General features: G+C 49.8%; 1 protein-coding gene across 2 annotated transcripts in view; it reads left to right on the top strand.

The window, feature by feature from the left end:
• L1CAM (L1 cell adhesion molecule) overlaps nt 1–13281 on the top strand; it is a 531714-nt gene extending 518433 nt beyond the window's left edge. For both annotated transcript variants that reach the window (XM_069209429.1, XM_069209428.1), the window contains 2 exons: nt 7556–7628; nt 13005–13281. In XM_069209429.1, coding sequence (XP_069065530.1) covers nt 7556–7628; nt 13005–13242 — 311 coding nt within the window. In that variant the 3' untranslated portion in view covers nt 13243–13281. The remainder of the gene's footprint in view (nt 1–7555; nt 7629–13004) is intronic.
• The last annotated feature ends 251 nt before the right edge of the window (nt 13282–13532 follow it).

The following is a 13532-nucleotide window of genomic DNA, read 5'->3' as shown; positions in this document are numbered from 1 at the left end:
CCTGAGGCCACAGAGTTGGTCCATCTCGTCAGAGTACTTTGATATCAAAACCTTGCAGAACCGTATCCTGTTACTCCACAAAGGACCCCTTCTTCCACTTGCTTTCAACACTACAATCACCGGTACCATGGGTTTGTGGAAAGCATTACCAATTCAAAGATTTACACTTTTGAGTCACTACAACTCCCAGGGTCCTTGCCTAGTGCGTAACAGTGATGGCTGCTCATCTCTGCAGTGGTGGTGTTTGGGGGGGTGAATTCACATTTCCTGTCCCTCAATGACTGGTTGAAGAAGTGCAGAAACAGGCAATCATTCTTAGCACTGACTCAAGCAGCCATGACCCTGCTTCCCAGTCTGGGTTCACTACAAACAGAAAGAACTCCCACCTTCAACCCCATCAGATTCAGCCTTTCTTAGCCTCAGTGTTCAGCGCTGTCACAAGGAAATCATATCCTACTCAGCAGCGGGTGATCGCAATTCAGCAGCTTCTGCCTGGATTTCAGTCCACTCCTCCTATAGCTGTAAAAACTATAATGAAACTCCTGGGTGTGATGGCATCCTACATAGCACATGAGCCACACTCCAAATTACACATGCGTCCACCCCAACAGTGCTTTGTGACTCAATGGTCACAAGCAGAGAGTCATTTGGAAGATCTGGTGTTGATACGAGCCAGCACTCTCTGCAGTAGCAGGACAGAGACAACCTGGTGCTGGGCTGGCTTTCTTGGATCCACTTCCACAGGTGACCATCACCACTCAAGCATCACTCTCCTGGTGCGGTGCACATCTGTGCAACATCACTGTACGCAGCACTTGGAAGCCTTACACGTAGGGTTGACATGTAAACTACCTAGAGCTGATGGACACCTGCTAGCCCTCAAAGCCTTCTACAAACTTGCTCAGGGAAGAGTCATCCTATAAGGAAGGACAACACGATACCCATGTATTACACAGGCAAACATGGAGCACTCCCTCCCCCAGCTATCTGTGTTAGCAGAGGACATCTGACAGTGGGCAATCCACAACAAGATCCATCTTTTAGAAGAACATCTGGTTCCACTGGAGACAACATGACCACGAGTGGGAACTCCATAAACAAGTCCTACTCAGGTACTTCAAACACATCCATCGACCTCTTCCCCACTCCAGGAAACACAAAATTAGGGGTGGGTGGAACTCGCAGAATTGCACTCAGCAGAATTCTGCAGAGTTACATAAAATTCTGCGAGAATGCACATAGTTCAGTGAGCGGGCAGAAATTGGTGCGTTGTGCTGTCCTTGCTCATTTCTAGTGCCAGGAGCTTGTTCCACACTGAGACATCAGTGCAAATGGACCATTCGGCACTCCAGACACTTCTGATCCATGAGTTGGTTTTTCTGTCACTCAAGTAGATTTCCTACTTGAACTGCAGCTTTTACAATGTGAATGGTCATGACCGTCTGTGACCCACTGTGTTGTAAAACTCCCAGTGGGTACCCCCCAACACCTGAAAAATCCCACTAGGGGGATACCAAATATTGCTCGCGCTTGCCATCTAACCATTGGCGAGCCCCTCAGCCATGTAGCGGAGTGTGGGATTTGGCTGGAAGTTTATGTTACATGTGTAATATGATTGGCCAAAACTCAGCAAACTCCAACGGTGGACTGGAATTTTTCACCGACGCCTACACAAAATGCCTACACTTCACCTTGAGTTACCTACGTGCACGTGGAATGCACTGTGAATGAACTGGTCAAGTATATGTGCTTACACTTTTCCTCCCCTCACAATCATCCCATAAGTTTTGAGGAAAATTAGACAGATGTCCATGATCATCATCCTGGTGGCCCCAACTTGAGCCAGACAGCTTTGGTACCCAATAGTACTGGAGGTGCCCAACATTCATCACAAGAAGCTGCCAATCAGGCTGGACCTTCTCACACAACAGCAAGGCCAAATCAGGCATGAGGATCCCAAGCAGCTCAACCTAGCGATTTGGCACCAGAGTTCTTAAAATGTGGCTACGTAACCCCCCTAATATGCGTATGTTCATACCGCATGAGACACCTACACCAACTGCATGCCCGTGCAATGCAGCCAGGTAGAAGAGATTTGTCCACTTCTACATTTTGAAATAAGTAGGCCTCTTCTAATTCAGGGTTCAAAACATCACCTCTTACCTTTTAGACATTCAGAAGGCAGGACTTGCATAGCTCTGAACGTCTCTACCTAGCCACTGTTCAGGTGTACATGCAGAAGAGGGGACACTCATCTCTAGTCGAGATTCCATTGCTTAGGACATTCATGGGGGGCCTTGAAAGAGTAATACTGCCAAGAACACCCTGAACCCCAGTGTGGAACCCTAATGTAGTTCTCACCAGGCTTATGGACTCTACTTGAACCCCTTCACTCTTGCAAACTTTGGTTTCTTTTGATGACCTTTTAGTAATCTTCACCTTGCTCTGCACATCAGTGAGTAACAAGCATTCGCCATCCAAGAGCTATTCATTCAGGAGCACAAGGACATGGTACTCCTTAGAACGAATCTAAAGTTCCTGCTAAGGTAGGCTTACCTTTTGCTCAAGGTAGTCTTATCTTTCCACATTAATCAGACTATTGAGTTGTCCGTATTCTTTACCCATCCTGATTTGGTAATGTTGTTGCCCAATTTCGATGTCAAGAGTGCACTCGTATCATATTCACAGCTCTAAGCCCTTCTGAAAAACTAACCAGATCTTGCAAGCTTTTGCTAAACCCTACAAAGGTCATTCCATTTCCAAGGCAGATGTTGGAGGGTGTTGGAAGGTGGATTGTCAAATGTATCCAAACTTTCCACACCATAGCTAAATGTGTACTCACTGTACCCCTCCACGGCACACTGTACACACAGTACGGCAACCTAGACTTTCCTAAGTAACATCCTAATACCAGCCATCCGCAAGGCAGCTACCTGGCCAACACCACACTCCTTTACAAACCTATATACTTTGAATTTACTAGTACGTGAGCAAACTATGACTGGCCATACCATGTTAAGAATGTTGTTCCACACATCTGCATCATCAGTCCACTAACCACCACTTATGAGTAAACTACCATACAGTCGATATAACAGAAAACGCTCCAAATAGAAAATGTTACCCTGTGTTTCTATTGTCTAATGCTGTAGATTCACATGAACCCATACACCTCCCAGGAAGCTGGCTGGTCTAAGTTTTTCTTTTTATCACACTTTGTTTCTTTACAAATTACAGTGCTACACCCCACACCAATCACCAACTGAATGGAAAACACCTATGGGTGGAGCTGCTGTCCATGCACATCGTGGCCAAAGAGAGATGGCACTGCACAGTCCATAACTCAAAACTTGTTCAAGGGAAAATACGTTGAAATGTCCAAGCCCAACACTAGACGGCAGGAGTATGCAGAGCATGTGAATCTACAGCACTATAAGATGCAAACAGATGCTTACAGGATAATTATCAACTTGAATTCGCACCTTGAGGACGCAAGAGCATCTCATCTTCCACCAGGGAAGGGGAGGGCTTTGATCTTAGGCATGAGATGCAAGGACATCAGTCATCAAAGGCGGTAGACTCTGGAGTCGGTAAACTCTCAAACCGATGGAAGTCTTGCTGGCCTCAGACACCAGTGCCAGATTAGATGGCCTATGGCACCGATGTGGGCTCCCTGGCCTCAGACATCAGTTTAGGATCCCTGCCCTCTCACATCGGTGTGAGATTCCTTGGCCTCTGACACTAGTGTGAGACGTGATTGCCTCTGACAGTAGTGTGAGACTGGATGTCCTTTTACAGTAGCGTGAGACTCCCTCGCCTCTGACACTGGTGTGATACTTGGCGGCCTCTGACACTGGTGTGATACTAGGCGGCCTCTGACAGTAGTGTGAGACTGGATGTCCTTTTACAGTAGCGTGAGACTCCCTCGCCTCTGACACTGGTGTGATACTTGGCGGCCTCTGACAGTAGTGTGAGACTGGATGTCCTTTTACAGCAGCGTGAGACTCCCTCGCCTCTGACACTGGTGTGATACTTGGCGGCCTCTGACAGTAGTGTGAGACTGGATGTCCTTTTACAGCAGCGTGAGACTCCCTCGCCTCTGACACTAGTGTGAGACGTGATTGCCTCTGACAGTAGTGTGAGACTGGATGTCCTTTTACAGCAGCGTGAGACTCCCTCGCCTCTGACACTGGTGTGATACTAGGCGGCCTCTAATGCCAGTGTGATACTCTCTGGCCTCTGACACTGGTGTGATACTAGGCGGCCTCTGACAGTAGTGTGAGACTGGATATCCTTTTACAGCAGCGTGAGACTCCCTCGCCTCTGACACTGGTGTGATACTCTCTGGCCTCTGACAGTAGTGTGAGACTGGATGTCCTTTTACAGTAGAATGAGACTCCCTCGCCTCTGACACTGGTGTGATACTAGGTGGCCTCTGACACTGGTGTGATACTCTCTGGCCTCTGACAGTAGTGTGAGACTAGATGTCCTTTTACAGCAGCGTGAGACTCCCTCGCCTCTGACACTAGTATGAGACGTGATTGCCTCTGACAGTAGTGTGAGACTGGATGTCCTTTTACAGCAGCGTGAGACTCCCTCGCCTCTGACACTGGTGTGATACTAGGTGGCCTCTGACACTAGTGTGAGACTGGATGTCCTTTTACAGCAGCGTGAGACTCCCTCGCCTCTGACACTAGTGTGAGACTGGATGTCCTTTTACAGCAGCATGAGACTCCCTCGCCTCTGACACTGGTGTGATACTTGGCGGCCTCTGACAGTAGTGTGAGACTGGATGTCCTTTTACAGCAGCGTGAGACTCCCTCGCCTCTGACACTGGTGTGATACTTGGCGGCCTCTGACAGTAGTGTGAGACTGGATGTCCTTTTACAGCAGCGTGAGACTCCCTCGCCTCTGACACTGGTGTGATACTAGGCGGCCTCTGACAGTAGTGTGAGACTGGATGTCCTTTTACAGTAGCATGAGACTCCCTCGCCTCTGACACTGGTGTGATACTAGGCGGCCTCTAATGCCAGTGTGATACTCTCTGGCCTCTGACAGTAGTGTGAGACTGGATGTCCTTTTACAGTAGCATGAGACTCCCTCGCCTCTGACACTGGTGTGATACTTGGCGGCCTCTGACAGTAGTGTGAGACTGGATGTCCTTTTACAGCAGCGTGAGACTCCCTCGCCTCTGACACTGGTGTGATACTTGGCGGCCTCTGACAGTAGTGTGAGACTGGATGTCCTTTTACAGCAGCGTGAGACTCCCTCGCCTCTGACACTAGTGTGAGACGTGATTGCCTCTGACAGTAGTGTGAGACTGGATGTCCTTTTACAGCAGCGTGAGACTCCCTCGCCTCTGACACTGGTGTGATACTAGGCGGCCTCTAATGCCAGTGTGATACTCTCTGGCCTCTGACACTGGTGTGATACTAGGCGGCCTCTGACAGTAGTGTGAGACTGGATGTCCTTTTACAGCAGCGTGAGACTCCCTCGCCTCTGACACTGGTGTGATACTCTCTGGCCTCTGACAGTAGTGTGAGACTGGATGTCCTTTTACAGTAGCATGAGACTCCCTCGCCTCTGACACTGGTGTGATACTAGGTGGCCTCTGACACTGGTGTGATACTCTCTGGCCTCTGACAGTAGTGTGAGACTAGATGTCCTTTTACAGCAGCGTGAGACTCCCTCGCCTCTGACACTAGTATGAGACATGATTGCCTCTGACAGTAGTGTGAGACTGGATGTCCTTTTACAGCAGCGTGAGACTCCCTCGCCTCTGACACTGGTGTGATACTAGGTGGCCTCTGACACTAGTGTGAGACTGGATGTCCTTTTACAGCAGCGTGAGACTCCCTCGCCTCTGACACTAGTGTGAGACTGGATGTCCTTTTACAGCAGCATGAGACTCCCTCGCCTCTGACACTGGTGTGATACTTGGCGGCCTCTGACAGTAGTGTGAGACTGGATGTCCTTTTACAGCAGCGTGAGACTCCCTCGCCTCTGACACTGGTGTGATACTTGGCGGCCTCTGACAGTAGTGTGAGACTGGATGTCCTTTTACAGCAGCGTGAGACTCCCTCGCCTCTGACACTAGTGTGAGACGTGATTGCCTCTGACAGTAGTGTGAGACTGGATGTCCTTTTACAGCAGCGTGAGACTCCCTCGCCTCTGACACTGGTGTGATACTAGGCGGCCTCTAATGCCAGTGTGATACTCTCTGGCCTCTGACACTGGTGTGATACTAGGCGGCCTCTGACAGTAGTGTGAGACTGGATGTCCTTTTACAGCAGCGTGAGACTCCCTCGCCTCTGACACTGGTGTGATACTCTCTGGCCTCTGACAGTAGTGTGAGACTGGATGTCCTTTTACAGTAGCATGAGACTCCCTCGCCTCTGACACTGGTGTGATACTAGGTGGCCTCTGACACTGGTGTGATACTCTCTGGCCTCTGACAGTAGTGTGAGACTAGATGTCCTTTTACAGCAGCGTGAGACTCCCTCGCCTCTGACACTAGTATGAGACGTGATTGCCTCTGACAGTAGTGTGAGACTGGATGTCCTTTTACAGCAGCGTGAGACTCCCTCGCCTCTGACACTGGTGTGATACTAGGTGGCCTCTGACACTAGTGTGAGACTGGATGTCCTTTTACAGCAGCGTGAGACTCCCTCGCCTCTGACACTAGTGTGAGACTGGATGTCCTTTTACAGCAGCATGAGACTCCCTCGCCTCTGACACTGGTGTGATACTTGGCGGCCTCTGACAGTAGTGTGAGACTGGATGTCCTTTTACAGCAGCGTGAGACTCCCTCGCCTCTGACACTGGTGTGATACTAGGTGGCCTCTGACACTGGTGTGATACTCTCTGGCCTCTGACAGTAGGTGAGACTAGATGTCCTTTTACAGCAGCGTGAGACTCCCTCGCCTCTGACACTAGTGTGAGACTGGATGTCCTTTTACAGCAGCGTGAGACTCCCTCGCCTCTGACACTGGTGTGATACTAGGCGGCCTCTGACAGTAGTGTGAGACTGGATGTCCTTTTACAGTAGCATGAGACTCCCTCGCCTCTGACACTGGTGTGATACTTGGCGGCCTCTGACAGTAGTGTGAGACTGGATGTCCTTTTACAGCAGCGTGAGACTCCCTCGCCTCTGACACTAGTGTGAGACTGGATGTCCTTTTACAGCAGCATGAGACTCCCTCGCCTCTGACACTGGTGTGATACTAGGCGGCCTCTAATGCCAGTGTGATACTCTCTGGCCTCTGACACTGGTGTGATACTAGGCGGCCTCTAATGCCAGTGTGATACTCCCTCGCCTCTGACAGAGGGTTGAGAGGGAATCACGCCCCTTTGCTGGGTGGGATCGACCCACGTGCGTGGACCCTCACGGTGCAAGGATGCAGGATGCAGGGCTGCCCTTCCGTTAGCTGCTCGCAGATCTTCTTCCCATCACGTGTTTATTTGGGGCAGGCACTGGGGGAGGGTGGTGGTGCTAGGAGGTGGGTACCTCTTATCCCTGGATGTTGGCATTGACCCCTGCTCACCTTCCCCACAGTGAAGGAGAAAGAAGACACCCAGGTGGACTCCGAGGCTCGACCCATGAAGGATGAGACCTTCGGGGAGTACAGGTGCGTGCGCGGCAGCCCCGGCGGCACTGCTTGTGTTTGTGGCTCTCCTCCCCTTACCCCAGATGCCTAACGCTCCTTTTCATCCCTCTTCCTCATGCCTCCGCTCAGATCTCTGGAAAGGTAAGGTGGCCCCTCATCTCCCCTCTCTGTGGTGTGCAGTCTGCTGTGTGTTTCTTTGCTCCATCCACTGAAGCAGTCCGATCTCTCCTGTGTGGTGTTCTTCCTTTGTGTCACCCCCTGACTGTCTGCCAGGTGTGGTGCCAAATGCCCCAGTGGGAGCACCCAGCCCTGCCCCCCGCCGGCGCGACAACGCCGCCATGTTGGTTGTACTTCTTCCTTATTTAGTTATTAAGTTATTTAGCCACAATAACTTTTCAAACCACGGTGTTGAGCGGACTGGTTGGTTGATAAACGGTGGATTCACGTTTAGGAGATAGAATTATGCGCTCATGTGTGTGAGCATTAAAGGGGCCTTGCTGTGATTAATGTCACAATAGTCCTCAAAAACCCATGCATACGTCATCAAACAAAGAAAATAACTTTCTGGATCTCCTACTGCTGGTTAGTGGCGCAAGAAAGGGGAAAGTGCGGGACCCTTTAACAGTGAAGATCGACACCCACTGTAGACCTTAACTACTGAGAAACGTAAGACTGAGTATCCACATTAACAGTACTTGCAGTCATTCGGGGACGGTCATAGCCATTTACCTTCCGATGGGAGGAGGGGGTTGGCAGGGTCTCCTTTAGGCTTTGCCTGAGGGCTGGGGAAGTAAGCCCGGGTGGAGGGGTCCTGGTTGGCAGAAAGAGCTGAAGATGCATGTAGCCATGATTTGGGTCCTGGTTGGCAGATTGTGGTGGGTGGCATGTAGCCATACAGTAGGGTAGGGTGTCAGAGAGGTGGTCAGGAGCAGGGCTGCGTGGATACAGGTGCCCTTACCTCCTTAGGTGCCCTGTGTGTCTACCTAGAGCCTGCACATCTGGTGGCATCTGGGCAGACTGCACAGTGAACTCACGGCTGGTGGGCGGGTTCACTTGGCACAAAAGAACTCATTGGTGCTTCGACCCTGTAGAATGGGGTGAGTGGGAGACTATAATGTGTGTTTGATGCTTGGTACAAACAAGAGGGCCTGTGAGGAAAGACTCCATGCAGCCAAAGAAGAACTTGTGAAACTGTGTCTGGAGGCAGGAAAGAAGGACCAGAAACTCATGCCCAACACATCAAATGCAGGACATGTGAGACACTCAGTGCAGAGTCGGTTACATGTGTGACTTATGGCACAGTCAGTGCAGAATCTTACATCTCAAACAAGTCTGGCATGCAGCATAGTCAGTGCGCAGTCAGTTACATGTGTGACTTATGGCACAGTCGGTGCAGAATCTTACATCTCAAACATGTCTGACATGTGGCAGAGTTAGTGCAGAGTCGGTTACATGTGTGACTTATGGCACAGTCGGTGCAGAATCTTACATCTCAAACAAGTCTGACATGCAGCAGTCAGTGCGCAGTCAGTTACATGTGTGACTTATGGCACAGTCGGTGCAGAATCTTACATCTCAAACAAGTTTGACAAGCAGCATAGTCAGTGCGCAGTCAGTTACATGTGTGACTTATGGCACAGTTGGTGCAGAATCTTACATCTCAAACAAGTCTGACATGCAGCAGTCAGTGCGCAGTCAGTTACATGTGTGACTTATGACACAGTTGGTGCAGAGTCTGACCTACTTAAACGAGTCTGATATGTGGCAGACCAATTGCAGAGTCAGTTACATGTGTGACATGACAGTCGGTGCAGAGTCTGACATACTCAGTCAGACAAGTCGGACATGTGACACAGTCAGTGCAGAGTCAGATACACGTGTGACTTATGGCATTGTCGGTGCAGACAGAGTCTGTCATTCTCAAACAAGTCTGATATGTGGCAGAGTTATTGCAGAGTCGGTTACATGTGTGACTTGACACAGTCGGTGCAGAGTCTGACATGCTCAAACAAGTCTGACATGCAGCAGTCAGTGCGCAGTCAGTTACATGTGTGACTTATGGCACAGTCGGTGCAGAGTCTGACATGCTCAAACAAGTCTGACATGTGGCAGAGTTATTGCAGTAGTAGGTTACGTACTTTACACGTCTACATGTGACACAGTGTAAAGTCAGTTACATGTTGGACACATGTCAAACATGTGACACAGTGCAAAGTAATGACATGCTCTACACATGCCTGATATATGACACCGTACACAGTCAGTTACATGCTTGACACATTCCTGGCATGTGTGCAATAGTCAGTTACATACTCAACACATGCCTGAAACAGGGCGCACATATGTCTGACATGGGTCTGCCCTACCATCATGTCGGAGACTCCACCCTGCTGGTGAATGCCTACATTTACAATTGCCCGACACGCAGACCCCACAGCAGGACAGGGTGGACTCCTAGGGTGGTCGAGGGCTCCCCTGAGGCTGTGGGTTGTGTGTCTGTGACCTGTTCCTTGACATTTGTTTCTTTTCCCACCACAGCAGTTCATTCCTTAGAATTAGGTAAAGTGTTGGAGAGTGGTCTCTCTCTCTCTGCTTCTGGCAGGCTGCGAGCTTGGTGCACACTGGCATGATGCCCTCTCAGCACCCTGTTGGCACCATGCCCTCTCCGATCCCCTTAATACCAGCTGCTTCTAGGCGCTCTGAATGTAGCATGAATGACCTTGGATCTCACCAGGTCTGGGCACAGACAGCGGAAACACTGCCCCCTGCCCCCTGCCGCTTTCCTCGATGCATGAGTGGGGCAGAGCCCCAGGAAGCCTTTGTAGAGGAGTCAGAGGGCTGCGGACAGAGAGGTCGCGTCACTGAGGTCCTGCTCGTTGCTGTGCATGTTGGGAATCTGAAGGCAGCGCTGGGAATGACTTTCAGGCAGATTTGCTAACTTTTCAAACAATGCAGCACAGGACAGCAACTACAGTCGCTGCACTGATGTTATGCTGACTCAGTGTGTGACCGCAGGAAAACTTTGTCCCCTCTCCTCAGCATAATAAAAGGGCTGCTCATGAGGCCATGTAACTTACCTCTTTAATGAGTCTCGGGCTATCTCCAGCTCTGCCCCCGGACTCTTCTTTGATCTGATGCAACCTGTGTCCCTCTCACTGATGTCCACATAAAATCCAAGGTCGGCCTTACTTGTCCACAATCGTCCTTGGACTCATCCCATCTGCTTGCATCAGTCACAGCTTAGCACTGCTGCGGACTCAGTGTGTGGCCTCACATGAGCCCTGCGGCTGCTATGTATCTCACTCTAAAGACTGATTTTGACACTGACTCCCTGTGTGAGATCAGGCAAGGCTCTCCCCCTCCTCATGTCTCACTTTAGTGCTGGCTCTTTGTGCACAGTGAGTAGACTCTGCCCCCCCCCCACACACCTTCATTTCAGCAGCAAACCACGAGTCTCTAGTGGATCACTCTTTTGTCTCTTGGCCAGAATTGATCCCAGGGGCCACACATGCAACCCCCTAGGCCTGTAACTGTGCTAGGAGAGGCGCTTTGCATGGCGAGTCATGACTTTTTTTTTGCATGTAGCATTTTAGCATCATTGTCAATATTATGACCGACTTTAGGTCCTCTTGTTTACTCCGTGACAGTTTCCCCAGTTCAGTGAATCCATCAGTAGATTTGTAGAGCGCTACTTGTCACCCGGGAGGGTATCCAGGCGCTTATGTGCCTGCACGCACCTGCATGCGGCTGCATGTTGCACGCTCAGTAGCTGCCCTGTGCCCTGGCTTCACCTTGCATGCTGGTTCTGTCTCTCAGTGATTGCAGCTGGGCGCAGCCTTCTCTCACCCCTGCATGCTGCATGACTCCCTGAGCCAGGATCTAGCTCGGGCTGCCACAGCCGGGTACGGTCAGGCCCCGTGAAAGACCTGTCTCCATGAGAGTCACCATGGGGACAACCTTTTGGAAAAAAATTTCACATCTTCTAAAATGACTAAGGGCCAGATGTACAAAGCTTTTTGCACGTCGCAAACAGCTGTTTGCGACATACAAAATGCACTTTGCAAAAAGCTAATTTTGCTGTTCGCGATGTGCAAAATGCACTTTGCAATGCACAAACCCCGTTTTGCAATTCGGTAACCTGGTTACCGAATCGCAAAACGGGTTTGTGAGTTGCAATTAGGAAGGGGTGTTCCCTTCCTAATTGCGAGTCGCAGTGCAATGCAGGATTGCTTTGTGACCGCGAACGCGGTTGCAAACCAATTGCAGTTTGCACCCTTTTGTAATGGGTGGCAACCCATTCGCAAAGGGGAAGGGGTCCCCATGGGACCCCTTCCCCTTTGTGAATGGAACTGCAAACATTTTTTCAGAGCAGGCGGTGGTACTATGGACCACTGCCTGCTCTGAAAAAATGAAACAAAAATGTTTCATTTTTCATTTTTGTAATGCATCTCGTTTTCCTTTAAGAAAAACGGGCTGCATTACAAAAAAATAAACTGCTTTATTAAAAAGCAGTCACAGACGTGGTGGTCTGCTGTCCGCAGCAGGCCACCATCCCTGTGAGGACCTCCATTCGCAAGGGGGTCGCAAATTGCAACCCACCTCATGCATATTCATGAGGTGGGCCTCTGCGACCCCCTTGCGAGTCGCAGATGGTGTCAGGGACGCCATCCAACATTCCGAATTGCGACTCGCAATTTGCGGGTCGCAATTCGGAATGTACCTACATCTGGCCCCTAGGGTCCCTGCATGGGTGCTTGCATGTCCCCACCCACTGCTGGGACTTCCAACCGGCTTCCTCAGTTGACTTGCACACTAAGGCCATATTTATACTTTTTTAGCGCCACATTTGTGCTACTTTTTGACGCAAAAGCGGCGCAAACCTTCAAAATACAATTGTATTTTGTAAGTTTGCGCCGCTTTTGCATCAAAAAGTGGCGCAAATGCGGCGCTAAAAAAGTATAAATATGGGCCTAAGTGCCTGATTCACAAAGGTAAAGTTGGACCAAAAGTCTAACTTAGACCAAAAGTTTTATCTTTACAACTTTTCAGTATTCACAAAGGTAACCTTAGACCAAACGTCGAGGTTTACTAGTAATAACTTACCTTTGTGAATACAGAAAAGTAGTAAAGTTAGACTTTTGGTTTAAGTTAAACTTTTGGCCAAACTTTCCCTTTATGAATTCTGAAAAAAGTTAGACTTTTGGTCTTTAGACTTTTGGTCTACGTTAGATTTTTGGTCTAACTGTACCTGTGTAAATACCAAAAAGTAGCAACGTTTGGCTTTTGGTCTAAGTTTGGCTTTTGGTCTAAGTTTGGCTTTTGGTCTAAGTTAGACTTTTGGTTTAACTTTACCTTTTTGGATCGGGCCCTAACAGTTTGCTTCTCCCCACCCTCCAGCGACAACGAAGAGAAGCCGTTCACCAGCAGCCAACCCTCCCTGAATGGAGAGCTCATCAAACCACTGGGTAGCGACGACAGCCTGGCAGACTACGGGGGCAGCGTGGACGTCCAGTTCAATGAGGATGGCTCTTTCATCGGCCAGTACAGCGGCAAGAAGGATGAGAAGGAGCCCGCTGCCGGGCACGACAGCTCCGGAGCCACCTCACCCGTCAACCCTGTGGTGGCACTGGAGTGATACCCCTCTGCCACAGTGGAGGGAGTGAGGGAGAGAGAGGTGAGGGGAGGGAAGTCTGAATGAAAGAGAGAGAGAGAGAGCATGGAAAGCAAAGCTATTATTTGCTTTTGTGACCAGTTGCTTTGGTCTTTTTTCCTTTGAACTTGCAGAAAAAGCATCTTTCAACCTGAGTAAAGGGAGGGAGAAGAGAAAAAGGAGAAATGGAGTGGAGCAGAATGGCCAAGTTCTCCTGCTCAGGGCTTGGGGTGGGGGGGGGGCAACAGTGTTCACATTTATTTAAGAAATTAAAA

The sequence above is a fragment of the Pleurodeles waltl genome, chromosome 10, assembly GCF_031143425.1.
Source record: "Pleurodeles waltl isolate 20211129_DDA chromosome 10, aPleWal1.hap1.20221129, whole genome shotgun sequence".
Classification (NCBI taxonomy): domain Eukaryota; kingdom Metazoa; phylum Chordata; class Amphibia; order Caudata; family Salamandridae; genus Pleurodeles; species Pleurodeles waltl.
This window is presented reverse-complemented; position numbering and strand designations above follow the sequence as displayed.